This window comes from Plutella xylostella, chromosome 17, assembly GCF_932276165.1.
Source record: "Plutella xylostella chromosome 17, ilPluXylo3.1, whole genome shotgun sequence".
NCBI lineage: Eukaryota > Metazoa > Arthropoda > Insecta > Lepidoptera > Plutellidae > Plutella > Plutella xylostella.
The window spans coordinates 6165388-6192979 of NC_063997.1; the positions used below are offsets into that span (position 1 = coordinate 6165388).

At 39.1% G+C, this 27592-nt stretch overlaps 2 protein-coding genes across 6 annotated transcripts; both read right to left on the reverse strand.

Moving 5' to 3' along the window:
- Window positions 1-233: 233 nt before the first annotated feature.
- LOC105381184 (testis-expressed protein 2) lies at window positions 234-27549 on the reverse strand. Of its 4 annotated transcripts, XM_048626646.1 has the most exons (21): window positions 27324-27549; window positions 26517-26972; window positions 26049-26152; window positions 25740-25875; window positions 24983-25509; window positions 24814-24901; window positions 19032-19185; window positions 17669-17893; window positions 17333-17406; window positions 16824-17011; window positions 15570-15685; window positions 15013-15169; window positions 14550-14672; window positions 12588-12749; window positions 11873-12062; window positions 11581-11678; window positions 11262-11380; window positions 2306-2390; window positions 1938-1955; window positions 1257-1378; window positions 245-547 (listed from the first exon to the last, which is right to left on the reverse strand). In XM_048626646.1, exons 1-21 carry the CDS (start codon window positions 27340-27342, stop codon window positions 358-360), a joined length of 3351 nt encoding a protein of 1116 aa, XP_048482603.1. In that variant the 5' UTR covers window positions 27343-27549; the 3' UTR covers window positions 245-357. The 4 variants fall into 4 exon arrangements, with proteins under 4 accessions (XP_048482601.1, XP_048482603.1, XP_048482602.1 ...); XM_048626644.1 differs by lacking the exon at window positions 1257-1378 and having other exon boundaries at window positions 234-547; window positions 1827-1955; XM_048626645.1 differs by lacking the exon at window positions 1257-1378 and having other exon boundaries at window positions 1816-1955.
- On the reverse strand, window positions 19380-24774 carry LOC119693625. 2 transcript variants are annotated; one of them, XR_007267209.1, is made up of 2 exons: window positions 24639-24774; window positions 19380-19504 (listed from the first exon to the last, which is right to left on the reverse strand). XR_007267209.1 is itself a non-coding variant. In XM_048626648.1 (2 exons), the coding sequence occupies exons 1-2, from the start codon at window positions 21058-21060 to the stop codon at window positions 19467-19469; spliced, it is 1149 nt and encodes a 382-aa protein (XP_048482605.1). In that variant the 5' UTR covers window positions 21061-21104; the 3' UTR covers window positions 19380-19466. The 2 variants fall into 2 exon arrangements, 1 of the variants encoding a protein (XP_048482605.1); XM_048626648.1 differs by lacking the exon at window positions 24639-24774 and adding an exon at window positions 19950-21104.
- Window positions 27550-27592: the final 43 nt, after the last annotated feature.

Consider the following 27592-nt stretch of genomic DNA (forward strand, 5'->3'; position numbering starts at 1 on the left):
AATTTATAACATTCTACAGTACTTGCTTACGTTTAACACACATTCTATTCAGTATTTACGCTAGACTCGAAACGTTAGAGCAGGATAGAACCATAAGGCAAAGAGTCGCGTACGTTGCGTGGCATGACACACGACACGTCAAAACATGTCTATGCGTTAAGGGTGCGTTTATAATCAATAAACGATCACTGGCGTTTTCATTTTCGCCGCACTGCAACTGCAATACTGCACACAATCAACGTCCCGCGTTTCTAAATGAGCAATAAACCTGTCTCGCTCCCACTAACCGCACCACTATACCTGTCTCATTCACTCGAAGTCGATGGCCATAAACCTCTCCCACTATACCTGTCTCTTTCACTCGAAGTCGACGGGCGTGGGCGTCATGAGGTCGATCATGAAGTCCTCCATGTTGGGCAACACGAGAAACTTCTCGAACTCTTTGGCCAACTTCTCCTCGATCCAGTTGGAGATGTGCGCGAAGCGGAGAGCGCGCGCGCCGAACGCCGGACGCGCTTTCAGGACCAGCTGCGGGTTTGTGCGGAATCTGTTGGAAAATATAGTAAAGTTGGTTATAATGTCATATCATGCCATAGCAAACTTAGGAAATGGAGCTTACGTCGTATGTAGTAGTTAGTTTTCTACAGAATCACCTAGCTGTGACACACTCAATACGTGTTACGCAACATCTTGGATAACTCTTGTGTTTCGGAATAAAAAAAAGGGTCTAGTGCAGTAGAGGCTATAATATAACTACGCACATTGGGAAGCATCGGTGAAAAGTTCGAGATAGTAAGAGTATCCGTATTGAGATTGTAGATTTCTATATTTTTGTGACATGCCCCATTGACGACGACGCAACGCAACACAGAGAAAAATAGCGATAGAGCCTCACCCTTAAGCCGAACGTCCACTGCCGGTAAACAAAGTTAGTTCGCATAGTTGAGCCTGTTTTCATTCAGGTGCGTCCAACCGTAGGAAAAGCTGGCTCAACTATACGAAATAACTTAGTTTAGATGGCAGTGGAAGTTCGGCTTTACACACGCGTCATGACGTCAGAGAGCGTCCACTGCAGCTAATGTTCTCTATGACTCAATGAGTGACGTCACACATACCCGATCCATATCCGGTCGTGCGGCGGCGGCGGCAGGTTGACGGCGACGCGACTATTTTGCAACTAAACTAGTTACAAACGGGTCATGGCGTGGCTTTATCCATCGGCTGCCCTGACTCAATAACAGTGACGTCACACTCACCCGATCCATACCCGGTCGTGCAGCGGCGGCGGCAGGTTGACGGCGAGGCGCCCCTCCAGCCCCTGCACCTCCAGCCGCAGCTTGATATCCGTGTTAGATAAACCCTCCATGGCTTTCTTCACCTACTTTGACTTACTATGTCACATTTGGCAGGTGTGCAATACGTGAAAGAGCGAGCCCCCATCGGTGCGTTGTGTCTAGCGTCGTCGCTGCAACATGCCCCATTGACGACGCAACGCAACACAGGGAAAAATAGCGATAGAGCCTCACCTTTAAGCCGAACGTCCACTGCCGGTAAACAAAGTTAGTTCGCATAGTTGAGCCTGTTTTTCATACAGGTGCGTCGTCTACAAACTAATTTAGTTTAGTGGCAGTGGACGGTCGGCTTTACACACGCGTTATGACGACGCTCAGCGGATGATCTATGACTCAACAAGTGACGTCACACACACCCGATCCATATCCTATCGTGCGGCGGGGCGACTATTTTGCAACTAGTGTCCTTTATGTCATAAACTAATAACACACGGTTCATGAGTAGTCATGACGTCACACGTACCCGATCCATACCCGGTCGTGCGGCGGCGGCGGCAGGTTGACGGCGAGGCGCCCCTCCAGCCCCTGCACCTCCAGCCGCAGCTTGATATCCGTGTTAGATAACCCCTCCATGGCTTTCTTTACGTACTTGTAGTCTGTCACCTGTGCATGAAAGTTGGATTTTTATGTGGAACGTAATTGATACATACTGGCATAGAATGTACACTCAAGGCTCATGTTAGCGCTACTTAAGGGCCTGTGCGACTGAATTAATTCAAGATCGAGAATCGGCGCTTGCTTTCTCCTATGGAGTACCTGTGACTATGCGTTGTCGACTTGCAGCTTTGTAATTAAAGATCTAATTAACCGGGAATAATTTTATTTAGACTAGTTATTCAGTGATACGATGTCGTCCAAAATAACTGAATAAAACCAGATCAACTATCTGCGTTGAACATCGTCGAATACATAATTATATGATCACCAAATAAACAACACTGTGGTACACTTACGGTTTGGAAGTATTTGTTTGTTGCGATTCTGTCAACCATTTTTAGGAACTTCTTCTTTGAGTAGGCGGAGTCAGTGGTACTGGACCTGAAATTACACATTTAATTGTTTTATAAATATTTACATTAGCAATTCTGGGGAGAGAGATTGTTAGTAAGTGTTTACGTTACACATTTGTCAAAAACTGTGTGATGTGTGTTTTTGTTGTTGTTTTGTGTGATGTGATCCTTGTGAAGTTATTTGGTAGCCCATTAAAACACCCATATCCATGCCCATTCACTAAACTACTTCTAAGTCACATTTGCACACAAACACCGAAACTTTCCCATTTCATGTACCTTCTGCGTCCACTTCTGTCACCATTCGGTTCAGGAGGTCTTAGGAAGAATATACAAAACATATTTTATAGATAGTAAGAAAATTCAAGTAAGACACGTAGATAAAGAAACTATACAAAAATGGCGGACAGACAGATATCTACGCGCAGTAAAAAGACGATTTCTGGATACGAAGCACGAGGCGCAAGACGCACCTCTGCAAGACATGATATTTTTTTTACATCGTGCTCTCGAAGCCGCGCCGAATATGCGCAAGCGCAACATAAATGATTTTATCACCTCTTATCGTGCGCGTCTCGAACTCACTGCTAACTACGCTTTAGTAAATAGTGAAAATATATCAATGACTTAGCACAGCATTTTATAATTTATCTGTCCCGTATACTATATATATATTACTATAGCGCCCATGATCCATGATGTTATGGGTATACAGGGTGTTAACTTAATTGCGTTGGAGCGGGAAATGGTAGATACAGCTGATGATACTGAACACGATAAGACATTAAAAAACGTATTTTATTTGCTTTAAGCTGACCAACATAAAACAGTTTTATTTAGTACATTTTAAAATTTCATAGTCACCCTATTCAGGTTTAGGTACGTTTGACAGAATGATCATGAACTTGAAAGCCAAGATCAAGGCCAAACAATTCAAAGCCAAGGTCAATAAAAAAGTATGCGTGCATCTGTACCACACTCGTGGAGCCACATCGTCAAGGTACCTACCGAGATTTTGGGTACTCAAAGTACCCAATCCATTGTAGACATTTCATTTTACTCCATAAGTATAACTTTATTTATACACAATTATCTTTTATGAACACAGAACATTTTCATTTTATCATAACATACAGTGAAACTATAAAGTCCTGAAATTAATGTTTGAGGAACTAAAATTTTCAGGAGCCTGGCACCATTAGAAAAGAAACATAAAAGTCATAACAATTGTTTATGTCAATAGGCGGTTGGCTGTTTTTTTAATTTTCTTATTAATTATAAGGATAATCTAGATAAAAGCAACAATTTACGCTTGGTTGCAATTAGGAAGATGAAGAAAAATATTCGTAGTCAAGCTAGTGAAGTTATTTATCGAGTTTTAATACAATGTTTAGCGGAACATCAAGCTGGACACATTTTGTCGAATTTGGAGGATGTTTACGCTCGTACAGCGTCTATGACGGGTATGTAGCATTGTACAAATTGTAATAACTCATTTTATATTAGTATCAACGCTTCATTTATCGATAAACCTAGGTTTAGAGCCCAAGTCGAACATTGTTTACATACACTGATTGTAGATTTCATCTGGTTTCAGTTGAGTCAAACCTTAACATTTTGATACTTGAAGATATATTTTTTGTTTACTTACTAAATTCACATTGTGTGAATTTGGGGGGCATTGTGTAACTCAAAAAGATTTTTTTACTTTATTTTATAGTTATATCGGACCAGCGTGCCAAAGAGGGCAAAATATGGAATATTTCTAAATCCTGGAAGAAACAGAACTGGCCGTCCAAAAAGGGAAATTGATGTCTTTACTATGTGTGCCCTTCGTCAACAGATCCAGTTTTTTTATACAGTTGTAATAACGTTATCTAAATAAATATTTATTGGTTTCACTATTAGCCTTCATATTAACACCTTCTAGCTTGTATGAAGGTTTAGGCCTGGCAACCCTGGCGAATAGCTGTCAATGAAACAGCTGCTTAAAATTAAATTAATTTTATTCATTAAAAACTAGTTAATAAGCTTAAAATCATTGTAATAGTAAAAATCTAGTGCTAATTCAAGTAACTAAAGTGAATTTTGTGCCTCACAACATAGTTATAACCTAATTGGTGAGCTTGGAAATTGGACTCACCGGTGACCTGTCAAATTTCGAATTTGCAACGAAATATCAGGCGAGTATTGTGTAAAATTATCTATAATTATTAAGTATTTTCTCCCCTTAGTCTTAATATCTTGTCTAATTCTATATAACCACCTATTACAACGTAATTTTCCGTTTATTTTGTATTTCCTACCCTTTTTTTTCATTACTAATTTGCTACTATAATTTAGTATTTTTACTTTAGTATTCCTATCTATCAATAACTGTAGTCTCCCTATGTTTCATTGTTATACTTTCTATTTCATTTCAATTTAATCACAATATAGTTAGAAGAACAAGTTGCAGTATAGAATTTATATATTATATTTTTTTAAACTTGTGTTGTAGGTTTTATTTTTTTCATAAGTACTAACATAACCTTGTCCCCATCCCTGTAGTCTTGGTTTAGGTACTTTAGGGACATAAATCCTTCTATGACTCGTGTGCTCGTTTCACTTGACTAATATGTGGAAGTGAATTTGAATGCCTATACTTGTTACATAGATAACTAACATTCACTTCCTTAGACTAGCTTAGCTACCAAATAAGTAAACTAGGTACTTTTTATGCTTACATAATTACATAAATATATATATTTTCTTATTTTTAATATCTTTTAACACCTTGTTGTCCTGTAATCATTGTAACAGTGATAAACAATTTCATATGTCACTAGTTTAACTACCAATCTTCATTATCTATCGATATACTACCGTACTCCCCCGTGTGGTTTCAGGAAACTACCAAAGATGATGACCCGTGGGAAAGCACAAACCCGTGACCTGGAGCTCCAGCTGAGGAACACACTCGAAGACCTTAAAGCATCTCGAGACCTGTCTGATCAACTTATGAAAGAACGGGAAGAAAATGAGAAGGAATTTGAATGTCTCTTGAAAAAGAACACATCACTGAAGAATGTTGTGACCGAGTTAGATATCCAATGTCAGGACTTGCAAGGCAAATGTGACGAGTTGAGTAACTTGCTACACTCATACCAGCAATGCCAAGATATACACGAAGTCACCCTGTCTCAGATTCACAGCCTTGAACAACAGCTGGCAGAGTCAAATGCTGAAATCCACAGACTGAATGAGAAGAAACAGCATGATGCAAATAATGAAACAATGGCCTTGTATGACGAACTAGTTAGCTCCCACTCAAAAACTGTGCCTACAATAGACCTAACCACACCTTGTAAGGAACTGCAATATGATGATTGTTGTGAAAAGAAAATCAAGATAATAGGTGCAAATAAACTAAAGAAATATTGTAGAATAAATAGATTTATAAGTAGAACTAAGAAAACAATCAAGAAATATAAGACCATCCCACACCAACCTTTAAAAACAGAAAAGGTGAGACTTGGAACACTGGTCCAAAAATATGAGAAAGAAATTTCTAAACAAAACCAGGAGCTCGCAGACTGCAACGAACAGTACGAGATAAATATGGCGATGCTACAACAAAGACTAAATAACTTGAAGTTAGTCTTAAACACTCCAAGGGTACCATCTACTGAGGAAAACACCACCAGCTCCCAGATGTCAGCGGCTCTGGCTCTATCAGAGGCCACCCAAGATGCATCACCTATCCAGCCTGCTACCAATACTTCACTGGGCACTCATACCGGTGACATTGCCAAGCAGCAGCAGCAGTCCACCCCGGCCTCCACCACGTGCACTCCAGATGAGTTCCGGCCAGATGGATTCTGCAACGACGAGCCCGCCACGCCATCACTCTATACTCCAATGTCAAAGCAGCCCGCAGTGACCCCAGCCTCGTCTTCATGTACCAGTCTGCAAGAAGAAGCCCCATCGAGTAGCTACAGTTGTTCTCCTTATGAGACAATTGTTTTTTCTGATAAGTTAGGTAGTAAAATGGGCTATATGCTGAACGACTATCTTAGGCAAAAAGTAGTTAATATATGTATGCCAGGTGCCTCATTTAAGCAAATTGTAGATAGGATAGTGTCAGGGCAATACAGCTTGAATACTACAATAGTATTACTAGTAGGAAATAGCATAGAAGTAGAGAAAGAGGACATAATTCAATGTTATGACGCACTTTCTTCTATTAATGTTAGGAAAACCATTATTTGTGCTTTCCCTTACTCCACCTCACGGACTACAAAGCAGAATAATTACATAGGTGATTTAAATATGTTATTATTTAACATGACCTTTGGTGACAGAGAAAGAATGATGTATTTCGATACAAATAAATTTATTCATAATTTTATTTTGACTAAGAGTACATTATTTGTACCTAAGTTTTATAAGCGACAGATAGCTAAATTGTTAGCTTACAATATTTATGACCCTGTTATAAGTAGTATAACAGAAGTAGGACCAACTGATACGATAGTTAGTAGTAATACTAATGTAAATTTAAATTTAAACTGCCAGGCACGACAAGAGATGAGCAACTGAGAGTTGTACACCAGAACATTCAGGGGCTTTCTCGCAAACTTCTAATGCTAGAGTTATTTTTAGAACAATACGACATAGACATAATTTGTATTACTGAGCATCACCTTAAAAATGATGACATGAATTTTAATGTAAAAAATTATAATGTTATTAGCTCATTTAATAGGAAATCGTTAGACAAAGGAGGATCATTAATATTTGTAAAGAAAAATTTAAAATGTAAGGATAGGAAAGATATTGTAAAATTATCGGTCGAAAGAATAGCTGAACTAGCTTGTGTTGAGATGGACAAGTATATAATTTTAAGCGTGTACAGGCCCCCCTCTTCTGACTATAAAGTATTTGAGAAAGTGATGGAGGATAGTCTTACCATCTTATCTAAGAGCTCAAAACAAGTGGTCGTGGTGGGAGATTTTAATATTGATTTATTAGTTGAGACTTCTATGAAATGTTGTATAATTAATTTGTTCAAGTCATATAATTTAAGTAATGTCTTCCTGGAACCTACCAGAATTACTCCCACCTCAGCCACTTGTATTGACAATATTTACTGTAATTGTGATTTTACTAATCATTCTGTAATCAATTGTTTACCATCCGACCACAGTGGGCAAATTATTACGTTTCCTTGTACTTTTGAACGCAAGTCAGCCACTTTTAAGTTCAGACCAGTAACATCATACAGAATTGATAAGTTTAAATCTCGATTGAACAGTAAACTTGGCTACTGTAGAAGCTCTGAAAGAAATCCCAATGATGCCTTTAAGGAAATATTTCAAGGTTTGTCTCAAGAATTTGAAAACGTGTTCACTAAGAAAGAAGTAGATGTTAATTGTAAACTAAGTCTTAATGACTGGGCAACATCGGGAATTTATAAGAGCAGACGTAAATTATATGATCTCTATGAACAGCGTACATTTACTCATGACGATAACTTTAGAGATTATGTAAAGAAATATACAAAGATATTCAAAGCCGTTTGCCACCAAGCTAAATCAGATTATATAAATAGAAAGATTAAAAACTCTAATAACAAGATTAAAACCGTATGGAATATCATTAATACTGAAACCGGGAAGAATAAACCACGTGATTTAAATTTTGAACTTAAAATTAATGATAAAATTGTTTCATCTAGTGAAGAAGTGGCTTCCGTCTTTGAAGATTTTTTCCGTAGTATACCGTTAGCTACAACTGAGAACCTTGATTCATCTTGCGCTGAAGCTGAACGTTTGCTAAGAGGGAATGCACCGCCTTGCGATCTCGACTTTCAATTTCATGGTATAAATACACAGACCATAATTACCACTTATAAAGAATTAAATTTAAAAATGACAGAAGATTTATGGGGCATGTCCGTTAAAGTTATTAGTCATGTTATTGATATCCTAGCACCCCACTTGGCTAATCTTTTTAACAGATGCATTGAGGTCGGTGTATTCCCCGATTTGATGAAACTTAGTAAACTAATACCGCTTTTTAAATCTGGTGAGAAAAATGATCCCAATAATTTTAGGCCTGTATCAGTTTTGCCAGTACTGAGTAAAATATTTGAAAAAATTATGCTGCATCAAATGCTTTCGCACTTTAGTATTCACGGCCTTCTCCATAACCAACAGTTCGGTTTCACCAAAGGTCGATCTACAACTGACGCTGGTGTCGCGTTGGTCAAACACATATTTAGTGCTTGGGAGGAACGTCTTGATGCTGTGGGTGTATTTTGCGATCTATCGAAAGCATTTGATTGTGTGGATCATGCCACTCTACTTATGAAACTTAAATATTATGGGCTAACTGGCAAAGCTCTTACATTATTGGAATCATACTTGAGCAACAGAACTCAACTAGTTGACATAAATGGAGTGCGTTCGGCTGGCTGTCCTGTCAGTATGGGTGTTCCCCAAGGCTCGATTTTAGGACCATTCTTGTTTCTTGTATATGTTAACGATTTACCGTTTTTGGTAGATAAATTATGTGAGATAGTACTGTTTGCTGATGATACTTCACTTATATTTAAGTTGAAGCGACAAGAAGTCAATTTTGACAATGCAAACAGTACTCTTTCCATAGTTGCTAATTGGTTCACTGTAAATAATTTAGCTCTTAACTCCAAGAAAACAAAATGTATTAAATTCACTTTGCCTAATGTAAGACAAGTAGAGACATATTTGACATTGAATAACGATAAGCTAGAGTTAGTAAATGAAACGGTATTCCTGGGTATTACAATTGACTCAAAGTTGCAATGGGGACCCCATATTGAGAGGATAGCCGGTAGATTGAGTTCTGCAGCTTATGCGGTTAGAACCATTAGACAGTTAACAGATGTAGATACAGCCAGGCTTGTGTATTTTAGTTATTTTCATAGTGTTATGTCTTACGGAATTCTATTGTGGGGACGAGCGGCTGACATTAATCAAATCTTTGTTCTGCAAAAACGAGCAATTCGAGCCATATATGTATTAGGGTCTAGAATTTCATTAAGAGATACGTTTAAGGAAATAGGTATACTAACTGTTTCATGCCAATATATTTATGAAAATATTATGTATGTTCGTAAAAACTTAAATTCATTTAGTAAAGTAGGAGCCACTCACGGTATTGAGACCAGAAACAAAAATAAGTTGCTTTTCCCCACACTCAGACTTTCGAAAACAAACACATCATTCATGGGGAACTGTATACGCTTTTATAATAAATTATCAAATGAAGCAATAAACCTTACTGAGCAAAAATTTAAGAATTATGTTAAAGCTACATTATGTAGTAAAGCTTACTATAGTATAAATGATTATTTAAACGACAAAAACGCGTGGTCTTGTCCACCTCAGCTAAGGCTATTGAAAAAATGAAATGGATATAGGTACTTAAGTAAAATTGTAAGTACTAGATATAAGTAAAAATTGTAATAGATTATAAGGAAAAAGTTGAAAAGATGCTCGAGGAGTTTCTTTCGCCATTTCTTTCCTTCTCAATGACGGGGCCTTTGTGAAATGGTGGTAGATGACTATCGACAAATAATTGTAAAATTTTACGTCGATTAAACCATTTGAATTTGAATTTGAATTTGTATAAGAGCTTTTTTGTGGATGGTTAGTTGTTTTTAAAATACACAAATAGGTAGGAAGTTAACAGGCAAAATTTCAAGTATCAAAGTCAGTTATGTTTCGCTATATAGGGTTGCTACATGAAAGATAGCAGTGCCCTCATTTAATTTCAGGACTTTATAGTTTCACTGTAGGTCACACGTATTCACAGCACAGCACAACATAAAACGAAATGAGGAACAAGGCTTGGTAATCAAAAGATAGAATTGTAGGTACCTTTTCCCTTTTAGGTAATAATTGTAAAAAATTATTGTAAACAAGTAAACAACAATGACTGACTGACAGACTAGATCCACAGAGAAGGTAATGACTATCATAAATACTCGATGGTTATGATACGCGAGATTGTTATTATTCTACTGGTATTTAAAGTGAGGCCATACTTATTATGAGGATTTCCGTACTATTCGTCATCAAAGACGTCTCAGTCTCAATCACAACACAAATCGAGATGAGCGAGTGTAAGTAAACCAATTCGTCATTGAAGTAGACCCTGTTATCATCCTGTTATGCATTATGGTCTTTTAACTTTAGCTGCATACAGACCGGCCAAACGAACTCCAACGAACGGGTTTTGTTGACCTTCGTTGCTCAATCTGCCCCTGTATTATGTATGATAAATGTCCATCGGTGGACGTTCGTTGGGCCGGTCTGTACGCATCTTTAGGTAATAAAAGAAAAATAAAACGTGGTGAGTATCAAGGGTGAATACTAAACGCTTACCTTATTCTGAGTAAAAAGGTTTAATTATTGTTCTGAGCTCCTAGAAAGTCATAGATTATATTCTGTACGATCTATGAAACTTTATGCACATCAGCTGTTTAATTGTTGATTAGTATGTCATTAATCACCATGAATAATTTCAATTTTATTTAATAATTGTTATTACCTACTGTGTAATTAATTACAATCATAGTTACATCAAATAAATTATGAAAAGTGAAGTTGATAACAAATTTACAGTGTGTGTTCTTTTGCAATCGAATGTCTCATTGGTTATGTGTTTGTGTAGGGTGACCATGTTTTTGATTAAGGTAAAACTTTCCACTTTACTTTAGACTTTAAACATAAATATTCGAGATTCTGATGTTTTTTTTCTTAGAAACGTGCTTGGTTAGACTAATACTAACCCCCATTTCCCGCTCAAACGCATTCTAGTTAACACCCTGTAGAATAACAATAATAATAAGTAAGTATACAATAATACATACTGTGCGTCTAATGCCATGGTCTCGTTGCTGTCGACGGGCTGCATCTGCGGGCTCTCGTCGTCGCTGCTCGACTCCGCCGAGTCCTCGAACTCAGAGTCGAAGATGGCCGGCTTGCGCTCCTAAAAATAACATTACAAGATGATAAAATCCTTATAGGAGATACTAGTAGCGGATTGTTTTGTCACTAACAAAGCCGAAAAACAATTTACCATTTCACAAAAGTCCAGTTACAAATCCTCAGAATAAGTAACAAGAGGAGCTTGACCACTCTTTTAGCTTTAGTTTGCTTCAGAAGATTGGTAAAGGTATCATAACTCACCCTGAGTTGTTTTTCGGAGAATATTCTGGATGCCGACAAGTCGTCCTCCACCACATTTTCTGACGCAGTCGTTAGCAAGTGCTCTTCCAATGTTAAGTCTGTGAACAAAACCAACATTTAGAGCTCGTTTAGCAACTCATAGGGCTGATAAAAGTTACGTGCCAACAATCGACCAAAAGGGGCAAAGGAGCGCCACAATACTAGTCACCTTCTCAACAAATCCCGAGGTTACTGAAAGAAAATGCAAGCATTACGCTCGCCTATGTACAAATTTATTATATAGGTAACTCACTCTTCTCCTTGAGCTTCATGAGGTTGATCTGCGTGAGGATGGTGATGTAGGCGCCGCCGTCGTATCTCAGGGCGGCGTCGAGCCACACGCCGCGCGCGTCCCACGTCGGCGCCGACACGTGCTCGAGCAGTGGACACGCGCCCGCCAGAGACAGGTTCGTCACGATGAGCGGACTCATGAATGAGGGGAGCTGGAAGTAAAAGAAATTGGTGATGGTAACACTACAGCTGAGTTTCGTCACCGCGGTGAAAGGATAGGCCAAATTTGCGTCACTTGTAGCAATAATTGAAGTCATCGGTGTGATATTATGGCCTAAACTAGACTAGTCTTCTTGCGTGCGTGTAGGTGGCAAGCACTATATTTGGGTTTTACATCGTGGTAAAATGATTGGCCAGTCAGACTGGCGTCAAGAAAATAATAGCTTTGAGTGATATGGAATACTCTTTTCGTGTGCCACTAACCATATAATATAACGTTGTATAGTCCGTGCGGACAACACAAGAGAGCGTTAAAAATGCAACCCACCTTCATAGTGTGCAGCTTCCTCTGTATGGGGTCCTGCACCCTGGCCAAGAGGTTAGGGTCTCTCATAGCATCGAACACCATGCGAGCATTCAAAATGAAGCTTTAATTCAACCAGTTTCCAATTTATCAGGTCTTACTACCACGCTTGAGGTATAGTATGTAAGCAATCAAAATGCATCATTAAACCCACCTTCATAGTATGCAGCTTCCTCTGTATGCGGTCCTGCACCCTGGCCACCAGGTTGGGGTCCCTCATAGCATCAAACACCATCCGCGCGAGCACCGTGTTCACCCACGTCACTTCCGGCGGAAGCATCCGGCATTCGCACGCTGTGGTAGGAGAGGACTTTGTCTGTGGAATTTATAAATGGAATTTTAAAAAGAGGTTAGATTGAGTCCGCTATCTATGGAATTGAAATTAGGTTTTTTGATGATTAATTCCTCTAACTCCACGAGGAGCATAGGGCCTCCACAGTTCTTCTCCAGACGTTCCTGTCCTGGGCTCTTTCTTTGGCTGAAATTCGGTTTTTTAATAGAGGTTAAAGTTTTAGAGCGTTGTTCGTGGAATTGACGAAGGGCTTTTAAATAGAAGTAAAAGATTGAGTGTTTTGTCTATGAGAATGGCGTCGTATTCGTGAATGGTTTAAGAAAATCTTATTTTACTTTAGCTTTACCACATTTGAAATTAGTTATTTCGTAGGTATTTTAAGAACTATATTATTACTTTGATGTTTACTATCTAAGTATACGTCACAGTATAACAATAACTAAATATATCTACTACCTACCTTGCTATCATTCTACATGAGTCAGAATCCTCAATTACTATAAATAATGGACAACATTTCAAAAAACTAAAGCTGCTATAAATCGAAAACCATTTCGAGATTTAGCTCTCAAGGCCACAAAAAAAATGTTTTTGTATTTTTTGGATGTATCATTTTCGAGAAAATCATAAAATAGTAAAAAAGTGCTGATGAAGTCATTCATCAGGTGCGATGCATTTTGATGATCAAAGCCTATAGATTTAAAAACAAAGTAACTATCACTTTCATTTTTGATTGACGTTGACGTTTTATCGAGTCGTTGTTGTTTATTTGGGTCATTTTCATAAACTCTGTTCTGACACTTTCTGACTATTTTTTTTATTTATCATATAAAATGGTTAGTACTTATTAAGAGATGACCTCTATTTAATATGTCCCAAAAGCATGCCACCGCCTACACAGCTGAAAAAATGCTTCTGCTTATTTTTTACATGATAAGTACCTACTTTGTATCATCAGAAATATCAATGTCATTTGAAAATGACCCATTTGTTGGTTGGCATGTAAACAAAGTTTAAATGTCACTTGTCAGTGTCATTTATGTTTTTTTTCGAGACTAAGGCAATAGACAAAAATTAAAATTGAGCCTTATATGTGATGTCACTTCCGGTTTTAAAATAATTAACTTTAAAGTTAAAAATAACATGCAAAAATTAATGTATATACAAAATAAAAAAATACGGGTCCTCTAATTTTTTATAACCTTTCCGAATAGCTAATAAAAATATAGGGTAAAGAAAATGAAATGTTGTCCATTACTCACTATGTTACATAATTGTTATTATTAACTGATATCTTATCCAAAATAGGTAACATTTAATGGTTGTTAGTTCTTTACATAGTTTACATGACTTCAACCTTGTTTGGTATGATTGTTGTAGGTCTGTGAGTGATAATAATTATGCAACTTTTTATACCAGAATAACTCAGGCAATGCAAATTTTATGACATCTAGGACCTGCTAGACTACTTTAGGCATAAGAGACAAAACAATTTAAAACAATTCTGAGACGAACATGGTTTTTTCGTTTCTTCTTGGATTTATTCCGGTCTTTTCCTGTCGGCTCTATATCACACATCACAGCCTTATCTGTCGTTTGATTTTGCACTGTTTCGTGGCTCTGTCGTAATATGAATAAAAGTGTATGAATAAATATGAATTTTGGGGCTCTCATCTCAATATTATTTGATCTCCCTTTTTTAAAATTTTCTAACGGTTTTCGAAGACTAATAACAAGAGATACGAAGCAAATATCCATAAAAGTAAAAAGGAATAGTTATGCTATAAACAAATGTAGGAGATAAAAGCAATACAAACTAATTACCTGTAGAATTTTAAAGAGGAACGGCCAGAAGGTCTTCTCGTAGGAACCGAAGTCTCGCTGGTTGTCCAACAGACCTTGGGAAGGCATCTGAGGCACTGAATCAGAGATAGATTCCGTTTTATGCTGAAAATAACATCATCTGTTAGAGAAAAGTGTTTCAAGATAGAAAGATAGATGCGAGTATGCGCAGACCGAGTGACTAGCTAACTATCGGATGGTGATAGACAGCAGACTTGGGTCATACTTTTATTAGAAAACCCGTGAGCCTTCAAACTGTATAAGGTACTCTCAGGTAAGGTTTGTTACATGCAAAAAATTTTCATTCTCAATCACTCGTGGCCTTTCTCACTCTAGCTGTCACTGTCGAAAAATAGAACTTTTACTCTTAACATTCATCACGACCTATCAAGTCACCACTGCTGGGGCACGGGTCTCCTTCCAATGAACTCTCAACACAACTCACAGTTTTCCCCGAGAATTTGACCTCCTTGTCTTGGACGCAGTACACGGCGGCGCTCTGCGTCTCCCTCTCGCTCACGTCGCTGGAGCGGTCTTCAGCGGCTGATGACGACTCGCATGATGCGTTGGCTTCTTCTACTGCTAGGTTTAGTCGGCGGAACCTGGGGACGGATATAGGTATATATTTATAAAATTATAATATGAAACTACAGATTAGAGCGGTGGTAGCATATTCGGGTAAGCGGCCGATTCTCACGCCCGAGATGCGGCTTCGAATTCTGGCGCTTAAATAAATCAACCAATGCGTTCTTTGGACTTAAAGTACCATCGCTCTCTACCTGCATATTATCTAGATTTAGCACATTAAGATATGTGAACGCAACCGGCAGTGGACCACCGTGGTGGTGGTAAATGGTCCAAAAAGTTATTATTTATCAGACAGCCCAGAACAAGCTAGAATCAGCTAGATCATATTATTAGAAACCCGCAAACTATTAGTAGTAGCCCCCCAGCTTACTAACCAAAATTGCCTTTACGAGCCTAAGCACAAAGGCCACTTACCACTCATGTTTGTCCCTGCCGGTCCTCGTGAACAAGTACAGGCGCGAGTGTTTGTCTCGGGACGTCTTCACGTGCACGCTCCACTCGCCCTCCCCCGCGCCCTCCTCCTCACCCTCCTGTGTGAAAGAGATAGATATATGAGTTAGAGTAAGAGAAGAGTATTAGGTATGAGCAAGACTAGTGTAGCTGGGTATGTGTGCTGCGAATGAGATTACAATAGAGGGGTGTTATAAGTATGACAATGTGTAACAGAGTATGTGCGCTTTGGGTCTGTTTGCTCGACAGTGACGCCCGCTTTAGGTGGCATCAAACAATAGAATGTGTGGTGTTTTGGTTGTGGATTTGATGCTAGACTCAATAGTTTATTTATTAGGTTCGCCAACATAAATTACATTAATTAGATGCTAAATTAAAACACAACAGTCTAAAGATAAATGCATCTTCAATGGACAACATTTCATTTTCTTTACCCTTTATTTTTATTAGTTATTCGGAAAGTTTATAGAAAATTAGTGGACCCGTATTTTTTTATTTTGTATATACATAAATTTTTGCATGTTATTTTTAACTTTAAAGTTAATTATTTTAAAACCGGAAGTGACGTCACATATTAGGCTCAATTTTTATTTTTGTCTATTGCCTGAGTCTCGAAAAAAAACATAAATGACACTGACAAGTGACATTTAAACTTTGTTTACATGCCAACCAACAAATGGGTCATTTTCAAATGACCTTGATATTTCTAATGATGGAAAGTAGGTACTTATCATGTAAAAAAATAATCAGAAGCATTTTTTCAGCTGTGTAGGCGGTGTCATGCTCTGGGACATATTATATAGAGGTCATCTCTTAATAATAAATAAAAAAATAGTCAGAAAGTGTCAGAACAGAATTAATGAAAATGACCCAAATAAACAACAACGTCACGATAAAACGTCAACGTCAATCAAAAATGAAAGTGACAGTTACTTTGTTTTTAAATCTATAGGCTTTGATCATCAAAATGCATCGCACCTGATGCATGACGTCATCAGCACTTTTTACTATTTTATGATTTTCTCAAAAATGATACATCCAACAAATACAAAAACATTTTTTTTTTGGCCTTTAGAGATAAATCTCGAAATGGTTTTCGATTTATAGCAGCTTTAGTTTTTTGAAATGTTGTCCATTACACACGAATACAGCACATAATAAGGATTCTTTCAAATTAAATTACATTAAGTATAAGAACAACAGTTCAACACAACTCACAGCTTCCTCCAAGAAGTCCTTGATCCTCAGCATGTCCGGCTCCTCGTCCTCATCATCAGGGACCCTGGTGCTGGTGGTGGACCTGGTGACCAGCTCGATGTCTTCCTGCGTCGGCGAGTCAGTGCGGGCCTTCTCTGTGGACGCCTCCACTGGCTCTGTGGATGACGCTACTGATTCTGCTTTCTTGTCTGTGGTTTAAAAAAGTTAATTGCACAAATTAGTAGGTTGGCAGATGGGCAATGACATTCATGCTGAGCATGGCTTTCATGGCGTATCGATGACAAAACACTAGAGCTGGTTTAGGATTTGTTGTGAAAGAGTTAGTACGGTGGACGCATATAATATACAGGGTCATTGGTAAGTCGATGTATTCCTTTAAATAAAGATCCTCTTAAAATTACGTGTCAACACAATAATTTAAGTAGACACGTAATTTTTCGTTTTAGGCGACTGCTAAATAGTGTTGCTATGAAAAAGTAGGTACATAAATAATATGACACAATGATTACCTCTGTGCATTTTCCTGACGAGTCTATGGCGAAGTCCTTCCCTTCCACCTTCACTATCAGTGTGAGAGTTGACGCTAGAAACAAAAACAAACTTAAATTACATGTCGCATTTTCATTGATTATATTATTTATAACATCATCAAATCATCATCATCAGCCCGTAATCATCCATTGGTGGACATATGCCTCTCCCAAGGTTCGCCACAACACTCTGACCTCGGCCTTTCCCAGCGACCTCCCTAAGGTCTAGCGTCTAGCGTGTCGACTTATATTTATGAAGATATAATTTAAAGTACCGAGAAACCAAACCAACTATTCAGGATGTCTTTTGCATACCTTTTATCTCTCTTCCTCCACACAAACTTCTTCTTCTTCTCTGGACTGGCAGTGTTCGTCTCTGCACTCTCCACATCCGGAACATCTTTCTTCTTGTCTGGAGTAGCCTCCGCCGATTTCTTGTCCTTGGTTTCGGCAGCTGCGGGCGGTGTCTCCTTTTCTAAAACCTCTATCTTCTCGTTCTCGCTCAGTATCACACATATTGGGTACTTTTTGCTCCATTGTCTGTAAAGCGAAGCCAGAATATTTCAGTTTTGGGGAGCATTGTGGTAAAACTATAAATATATTTAAATAGTTTTAGTCAGATGGTAGTAAAGATAAAATACTTAATGCAATATTCTAAATGATGTAGATTCCTGCTCATAGGATAATTGTAGTATTAATTACTCAAATATTTCAATGTTTTCTTTGCATATCTAATCGTACTTGACCAACTGGTTAGTAACTAAATAAGTTGCGGCAAATATTTCATTACGAATTTAGTGTTGGCCTAAATATACCTAAACTGGTTTGCTCGATCAAAACACGCATCAACGATCAAGGTTACTTGATTAAACTAACAAAAATATATAAACTCGTTCGAAGTCTGATTTTAATGCTTGGCTAGCTTTCCCCTAGTTTCTTATGAAATATTTATCAATACCACTAGCATCTTTTCAACAGCTCTGCATGCATTTTTACAAAATTTGGGGATAATTTTGGAGGATATTATTGAGTTCGATTCAAATTTTGAGTGATAGATCAGAAAGGTAAGAACCTTGAGAAAATACGAACCAGTTTTTATTGATTCGTTGTTTTAAATGTCACTATCGGTCAATGAACACCTGCAGTAAACATGGCGATAATTATCCTTAAATAATCTAAACTAATAATAGATTGTCAATATTTCTGTGAATTGATAATAATTATAATTTACAAAAGGAACATACGTATTAATCTGATAACAGTAAACAGACTGTTAATATAACAAACATGGATCAGTTAGGTATTCGATTGTAAATATAAGTTAGTTACTTGCACTAGTTTCAGTAAATTACATGCGAAAGATATCATTACGTCTGTTAAAAGCAGGGGTGGCCAACCAGTCGATCGCCGTAACAATCAAATACAAAACGATTTTGTTCCATATGAGAATTCAAACATTTTCTACATAATTTGTAGATCGTAGGTTGTAGGTGTAGGTAAGTTAATTCAAGTAAAAAGTCGTTCTTTGGACTAATTAAGTTAGCCACCCCTGGTAAAGAGCATACTAAACCTTAATAACCTTATTAAATTCGACAGTAGGTGCTGAATGAAAAAAAGAACCCGCTGAAAAACCGTGAATACATAACGAGCATCTACTCAAGTATAATGTTAGTCTTACCTTTTCTTCACAAGGCCTTTAGGAAGCAGTATCACCCTGGCGCCAGTCAGATTGTACAATCTGTGTTGGTAGAACGTCACTTTGTCTATTTGCTCGTCCCACAGCGCGCGCTTGGCCACTTTCGTCTTTGTGTATGATATCCTGAGACTACAACCTGTATAAATGATGGAAAGATTAGGACCCTGTAGTGTAGGCATATAAAGGCGTGTTTGCTAGATCACATCGCTTGGCCTTGAAAGCGACTACGACTCGACTTATTCGTGCGTGGAAAAGACAATCTAGGCCTTACTTATGCATAGGTATATAGGGCTGAGTGAGTAGCATGGTAAAACTTCAACTTCAATCTTGTTTGTGGCTATATGTCGTGTGTGACTAACACAACAAATCCGGCCAATTACGATAGTGTTGAGATACACACAATGTTTTTAACTGTCTTTACGGTGGTGATTTAGAGATATTTACAAGATTAATACCTGAAACAGACGTACACAATATATACAAGGACATCACAAATATAGGGTTAGTAAAATTTTAGTATATATAGTGAACACAAACAAATTTATAGTTTAATATTGTTAGTTTTGAGGAATTTGTACAGGATGTTAGCGATTGGAGTATGTACAAGTGTTAGTAGGTAATTGATATTTACAGGTCTTGGGATAGAAGGGGGGAGGAAATCATAGAGGGAACTTTGTAGGTTGGGACATTCAAAGAAGAGGTGGTCAACAGATCCTTCGCTGGTGCCGCAGTCACACACAGAACTATCACGCACCCGAATCCTAGCCAGGTGCACAGGCGTGCACGCATGACCAAGGCGGAGTCTGCAGATTGTCGAGGTTGACGGTTTATCTAGAAGTCTTGCTCTAAAAAACCATGGCCTTTTGGGAATGTGTGGTTGGATTAAGGAGTAATACTTACCTTTAATATTCCTGGATGCGTCCCAGGACTCTTTCCAGGAATTATCAAGCCTCGGTCCTGCGAGCGAGGCAAGGTCGTGGGCAAAATTTTGGTAATGAGTATCCAGGCCCAAGCTAATGGCATCCTTAGCGAAGGAATCTGCACACTCATTACCAATGATGCCACTGTGGCCAGGTATCCAGGCAATAGCCACCTCAATACCCTGAGTCTTGCAACGGAAGAGAGTTTGTCTAATTTGAAGAATGATAGGAAATTTAGATTTAGATTTAAATGGGAATGAAATAATAGAATGTAAGCAACTTGAAGAGTCTGATAGGATAATAGTTTTATTTAGTTTGTGAGACTCAGTGTAGAGAAGTGCCTCAAGAATAGCGGTAGCCTCGCCCGTGAAGACCGAGGATTCAGGGGGGAGTTTGAAATTGAGGGTAATTTTGTATTTAGGAAGCCAGACAGCTAGACCAACATTGCTCTTATCTGAAAATTTTGAGGCATCTGTGAAGACTGGAAGCCAACCAGGCCACTCTGACTGAAGTTTATGAGTCAATGTTTTCTCTGCCCCCGGAGAGTTTTTCACAATGCCCAAGTCCATAACAACATTGGGCTGAAAAACCAAGGCATCATAGGGAACACTAAACAAAGGGTTCGTGTTAAATTTAATTGTAGGATGTGGAAGGTTAGTAGCAAAAATATAAGATTTCAGAAGGAAGGAAAGGCCATGGTTTTCTTGAGCATTACATAGCCGCTTAAGGGTATCAAGCTTGGACAGTAAAGGATGGGACTCTGACTGCCAGACTCCGAGGAAAAACCGATCACACAAGTACTGTCTCCGCAGCGGGAGAGGGGGGTCGACACACTCAACCTGAAGGGCATTGGTGGGGGTAGATTTCATTGCACCCGACACTATTCGAAGACACTTGTACTGAACCTTATCGATTTTTTCTAGTGCAGCCTTATTGCAGGGGTCCAGGATAAATGAGGCATAATCAAAGTGACTTCGAACAATGGCGTTGTACAGTAGCTTCTGAGAGTATGGATGTGCGCCCCACCAAACACCCGACAGTGACCTGAGGACGTTGACACCCCTCTCGCACTTCTGAGCCACGTAGTTCATGTGATGGCTACCCGACAACCTGGAATCCAGAATCACACCCAAAAATTTTACTTTGTTTGATACAGTGATTGAATGCTCTCCAATAACAACATCCAGATCTGGGATGTTTCTTCTTCTAGTAAAGATCACTGCTGTGCATTTAGTGGGAGAAAGAGATAACCCATGTCTATCCAGCCAATCCGTGAGGTACCTAAGAGCCAGGTTCAGCTGGACATTTATCTCCCCTAACGAGGGAGAAGCATAGTAGAGGGCCAAGTCGTCAGCGTACTGTAGAATGTCGCAAAAGCAGTCAACGGATTTATCTAGATCGTAAGTATATAGGCTGTAAAGGAGAGGGCTTAAGACCGATCCCTGGGGGAGGCCTTTCCAAACAAATTTTGGGGAGTCAAGGGAAGTGGTAGGGGTTTTTATGTAGATGGATCTCTCCATGAATAGGCTGCAAACCAGACGGGTAAGCTTCACTGGAATGCTCAGCTGGCGCATTTTCTGCCTGAGCACAGGAAGAAGTACATTATCATAGGCAGACGCTATGTCAAGGAAGACACCCACAAGGTATTCTTTCCTCTTAAATGCGATGTGAATATCTGTTGTAAGTATTGCAAGGCTGTCTAGAGTACTCATCCCTTTCCTAAACCCAAACTGGGTTTTGGCTAGGATTCCCCTATTCTCAATTAGCCATTCGAGCCTGCATTTGATTAAGTGCTCTAAGATTTTCGCCAAAGCAGAGGAGAGGGCGATAGGACGTCGGGAGTTAGGATCACGGGGGTCTTTTCCGGCCTTCAGTATGGGAACGACTATTTGCTTACTCCATGAGCACGGAGTAACTCCGTACTCAAGGAAGTAGTTTATCAGCTCCAAGTAGGCATGCTTGACCCTGAGGCTTGATTTTGAAAGGAAAGAGTATGGGATGCCATCAATACCTGGAGATGAATCAGTTAAACCGGATAAAGCAGATTGAAGTTCATCCATAGAAAATGGAGAATCCAATCTGTCTGAAGATGGTAAGAGAGCTGGTGGGGGGCGGAGAGCACTGGAGTGTGGGACATATGGTGGAGCCAGTTTATCGCTGAACCCTTCTAGCCATAGAGAGGGATCGTTGCTCAAGATATCTTCGACGTTAAGGGAACCGCGATATCGGCGAATGTATCTCCACACCAGAGAAGGGGGAGACCTAGGTGAAAGGTTTTCACAAAATCTGATCCAGCCCTGTTTCTTTTTTTTCTTAAGGAGCCGTTTGGTACGTGCAGCTATCCTTTTGTAGTTGATGAAGTTGTCCATGCTCATATTAGCAATGTAGACATCCTCTGCATTTTTGCGTTCGACAATAGCCAAGGAGCAGTCGGAGTCCCACCAAGGAGGCGAGACTCTTTGGCCTTTACGCGATTTTCTATTTTTGGCAGAGGATGTTAGAGCTTTTTCAAACTGGTCATATATGCAAAGAAAGTTGTCACTAGTACAGGGTTGGATCAGACTGAGTTTATCTTCCACAGAGGTGATGAAGTTGGACCACTCATTCCTGCCTATCATGTACCTTGGGAAGGCACATGTATCAGCAAGAATGCTGGTTCTGGTAGGAAGAGTAATAGAGATGGGAAAATGATCACTCCCAAAAGTATTTGGGAGGACCCTCCAGAATATTGATGATGAAAGAAGAGGAGAAGAGAAAGTGAGATCAACAGCACTTTTTGGGTTCTGACGAGGGAGGACTCGACGGGTAGGAGACCCGTCATTTAAAATACAAACATCTAAGGAATCAAGCATGTCTAAGAGGGCGATTGCAAAAGCGTCAGTATGGTATGAACCCCATGAGGTATGGTGGGCATTAAAGTCCCCCATGATCAGAAGAGGTTGCGGGAGAGAAGAAATTATATTATAAAAAGATGGGAGGTGAGAGGGGTGGGGATCAGGGAAATACACGGACACGAAAGTAATGTCTAAAGCCCTAAGGGCCACAACATTAAATTCCTGACCGTGAGGAGGGGTAGGGATAGAGGAAAAGGTAAGGGTACGCTTTACAAGTAAAGCGCACCCAGCAAACCCGTCATCCCTGTCATCCCGCAGACACGAGTAGCCCGGAACTCGAAAACGAGAACCCGGTGCCAGCCATGACTCCGAGACGGCAACAATGACGGGCCTGATGTCATCTATTAAGTTGAGTACTTCGTGTTTTTTGCTTTTAAGGCTCTGAGCATTCCACTGAAGGACCCGGGTCGGGTTCAGAGCCATTTTGGCTGAAGGATGTGAGTTCTCTAATTTTAAGTGCTACGTGGGGCGGTATTGTGTCGCTGAATTTAGACAGCAGACTGACAACTAATGAAAGTAGGTTATCCAAAAGGTTGTCATTCGGAGTAATCACATTCAGGGCACTTCCATTAGGAAGTGAGGAAGATGGTGATGAGATAATGGCCTGATGGGCAAGTCTGTCATAGCCAGGAGAAAGTGGAGACCTAGGCCTGCGTTGAGTGGTCACTGTCTTTTTGTATGATTTTTTTAGAGCTGGGCCATTAGGTTGAGAAGATGCTACTTCAGCAAATGATTTTTTGCTCTTAGGAAGTCGAGCATCGGCTTCAGCGAATGAGATGCTGTCCTGAGACATAATGACTTTTATAGATTTTTGTCTAGCTTGTTCTGGACAGTTTTTGTCAGTGGAAGCATGACTTCCTGAGCAGTAAATGCAAGTGGGAGGGTCTGCATCGCAAGTCTCACCCAAGTGAGGTTGGGCACACTTGAAGCAGCGTGGCTTTGATCGGCAATTAGCCTTCATATGGCCAAACCTGCAACAAGCATGGCACTGGATGGTTGGGTAGGTGTACCTCTCAACATCTACAGCGGCACGGAAAGAATAGATTTTTTCTGGGAGGAGTTGTCCCCTGAAGGTGATTACTACGCTTTGTGTAGGGACATATGTAACATTTCCGTTGTCAATCACTTTGCGGCTAAATCTCCGGGCTTTCAAAACAATACCACATCCATGAGGAAGGTCCAAAGAACTAACGAACTCATCCATGGAGAGATCCACTGGGACTCTCCTAGCAACACCCATCCGGGTGATGTGGTATGTTGGAATAGTTGCCTTAAACTTGTTAGTAGACAGAGCTGGGTGGTCGATAAAATTGTTGGCTGCCCCTGCAGACTTAAATTCTACAGTAACGCGGTTACGTCCTGTCATTTTCACACCATCTCTGGTGATGTCAGAAATATTGTGTTTATATAGAAACTGTCCAAACTTAATAGCCCTAAGCGGGATTCCAGAAGATGGACTTCCTGAAGGGCTATCTTGTGTAACATGTACAATAAATGGTCCGGGATCGCTGTCATCGTACACCTTAGTGGCGTCGAGACTCGGATGCGTGTAGACTGTCTGAATGCTGGCAGACGCGAGGTCTGGGTTAACGATAATTTTCTTACCTTGTTGCGAAGATTGTTTGTCATCCCTAGGGCGCTTTCGCGTCTCTTGGGGAGTGTCTGTCAACATTATATCCGGCGAAAGATCTGGCGGGTCGGGGTCGGGAGGTCGGTCTGAATGGAACTCCATTTCAGGAAGGGAAAAAGGATTTACGAACAATCACAACACTCACCAGTTACCACCACCACAATAAGAACAAAAAACAGGTATCGACTATGTAAATAAGGACTGAAAAAGGTCCGAAATCGCGATGAATGTTAGGAACACGTGGGTACCCCAGTCACGCACGAAACCGAATCCCCTGGTAAAACTTTAAACGATTGTAATTATTTGACAGGTCGACCTACCTTCGAGTTTCATAAATGCAGTTGTAGTTTTGTTGATGTGGTACGTGTAAGGGTCATATTCTGGGAACCTGTAATGGTTAATCCAACCCTGAAAACAAAATATATTTTTAGGAATACGGTAATCAGATACCTTTATATCAATATCAAAAATGAATTTGTTTACTCTTACCTCATATTTCTTCAAGGGCCTGTGTTCTTTAACTGATGGTATGGTGTAAGAAACCGGTTCAGGTATCTTATTCTTCTTCAACTTAAAGTATGGTGGATCATCATCTCGATCGGTGAAATATGTGTCTAAGACATACTGCTTCAAGCTGCTCAAGAAATAAAAGAACCACATTCCTAGCAGAAAACCATTCCAAAGGTAGGAATTGGGAAAAATTGTATAGTTGAGTAGAAGTAGAAATGTTAGAATATACAAAGTGCAACTAAAGAGATAGGTCTTTTGATCTACTGTTGGAGTTTGTGGCTTGTTATATTTGTCATTGTCTTGAGGTAGGCGGTATGGGAAGTGTGTCGGCGTCGAGGGTTTAAGCGTCAGGTCTGCATTGGCGGGTCTTGTCCCTCCCTCTATCTCATCCAATAGTGAGTTATCCGGAATCACATCCATGTCAATGTCTTCAAATGCCTCCACTCCTGATTCTACCTCCAGGCCATCATCCAACTCACTCTTTAGAATGTCAGCAATATTTTCTTCTGTAAATAGAAAATCTACATCACTTTCAGACATTCTGTTAAAGTTAACATTACACAGAAAGAAGTTTAAAGGAGGGTAAGGGTAGGAAGCATAGGATGGGTGGGAGCATACCTTCATGAAATGGGTTAGTATCAGTTGAGGAAGGATAGATGAGGGTAGGTTGGTAGGACATAGAGAATCCCCAGAGCTGGAGAGATAGAGGCTGAAAAGAAAGCCACAAGTTGATTACCTAAGTTCTTATGTGTATCATCTGTGGCATCGGAGTTGTCATCTTTAGGAAGGCTGGACTCAAGTTCATTCGCTTTAGCGGTAACAGGCTGGGTTATCTCAGACAAATTCTGAATACTGCTATCTAGTGAAGACACCTGTTGCAGAATAACCACTCCTCATTATTGTCAGATAACAAAATAATATGATTATGTTTAGGGTACAATTTATACTAGTTTTTTTTTGTTTTATTATTCACATTAGTATCATATTGTGCATTTGTAGAATATAGCAAGATTATTTAGAGGCGAGATGTAGGTGCAAAACATACCTGATTGTCAGTATCTCCTACACTAATATCTAAATCTTTTATGGCAGAATTGTCTTCCGAGTCTGATATTGAGTTGTCTCTTTGGACAGCCTTGTCTTTTGTCTCTGAAAATCAATGTGTAGATTAGACTATTATAAGATTATGGGCTGCTGGATGTTATTTAATAAATCTGCTATTTAATACTACTACTAAACCAACAACATAACTGAGAGGTTCTGCCTAGTCTGTTCTCACATAAATAAAATGAAAAATGATCTTTGAATAACAATGCATAATATAAATTGAGCCCATCTTGAAGCAATCTAACATAACAACCACATGTGAAGGTCAAAGATACAATAATAAATAGAAAAAATATGAAGACAAAGAGTATGGTACAATGTAAATATTTGCTTTAACATTACTGTAACAAACAAAATTATAGCAATTTTATAGAGTAAATGATATTCATATCTATAGAAGACTTACCATCAACAGACCGAGATTTCATGTCTTCCACAGCTTGTGCAATTTTATATTTGAAATCGTGAAATATTTTCCATGTTTCATTAGTTTCCTTCACTTCAGGCCCTACATCAGATGCAGATGATGTGTTCCGCTTGCTCAGGCGACTCAAGTAGTCTTTGACTGGGGATGATGACACTTCCTTGCTTGGTGTGCTGGTTTTAACATCTTCAATTGGCTTCCCTAAATCACCTTTAGTCTCTTCTATTTTGTCAATCCTTTCCACTCTCATAGATTTAAAGTATTTGTCTATGATGGAGGTTTTATCGGTTTTCTTGGGACTAGCATTCTCACTGTTGGTGCTGGCTGGAGTGTCACACACGGGTGTAGGGGGGTCATCTTCACATGGATTAAAAAGCTCCTCTAATTCCTCATTGTTGGCATTATATCTGAACGACAATGAAGTATTTGGCGTTTTACCTGTAATATTAACTGATTTAGTAAGAGTATTTCTTATAAGAATAGTACTTTTTTCTGGAAACCTTAAATCTGCAAGTTCATATTATTTTATGTTTGTGTGTGTCGATAGTTCAAAACTAGGTGTGGTATGGTAGCATTAAAATCGAGTGGTACGCATTGTGCGTGTTAAATTAAAGATAAGTACTCAGTTGAAAGTAAGTTGCAACATAGTAAGAAAATAAATATATTCAGAGCAATACGCAATTATTAAAACTTTACAAGTTAAACTTTTTTATTATATTTTTATCCCCAACATAGTAGAGAATAACATTTGTGGTCCTTATCGTTGTGAAATTATTTGTTAAAACTTACTTGCGCCGGGAATGTCCATTGTCCAAAACAAAGGATAATTACAAAAAAAGTTCACCACATCATTTACACAATAGATATCTTATTATTTAAATACACTTTTAGTCCGGTCAATTCTTTAAAGCCTATATTTATAGTGTTTTAAACAGTACAAATTCTTACAATCTTGAAAAATAAATTAATTCGACTGCGACTACGTGACAGACACAATAAACAAACGTCAAAAAAGCGTAAACGTCAAATAATGTGAACTTCTATTGGTCTATGGAAAT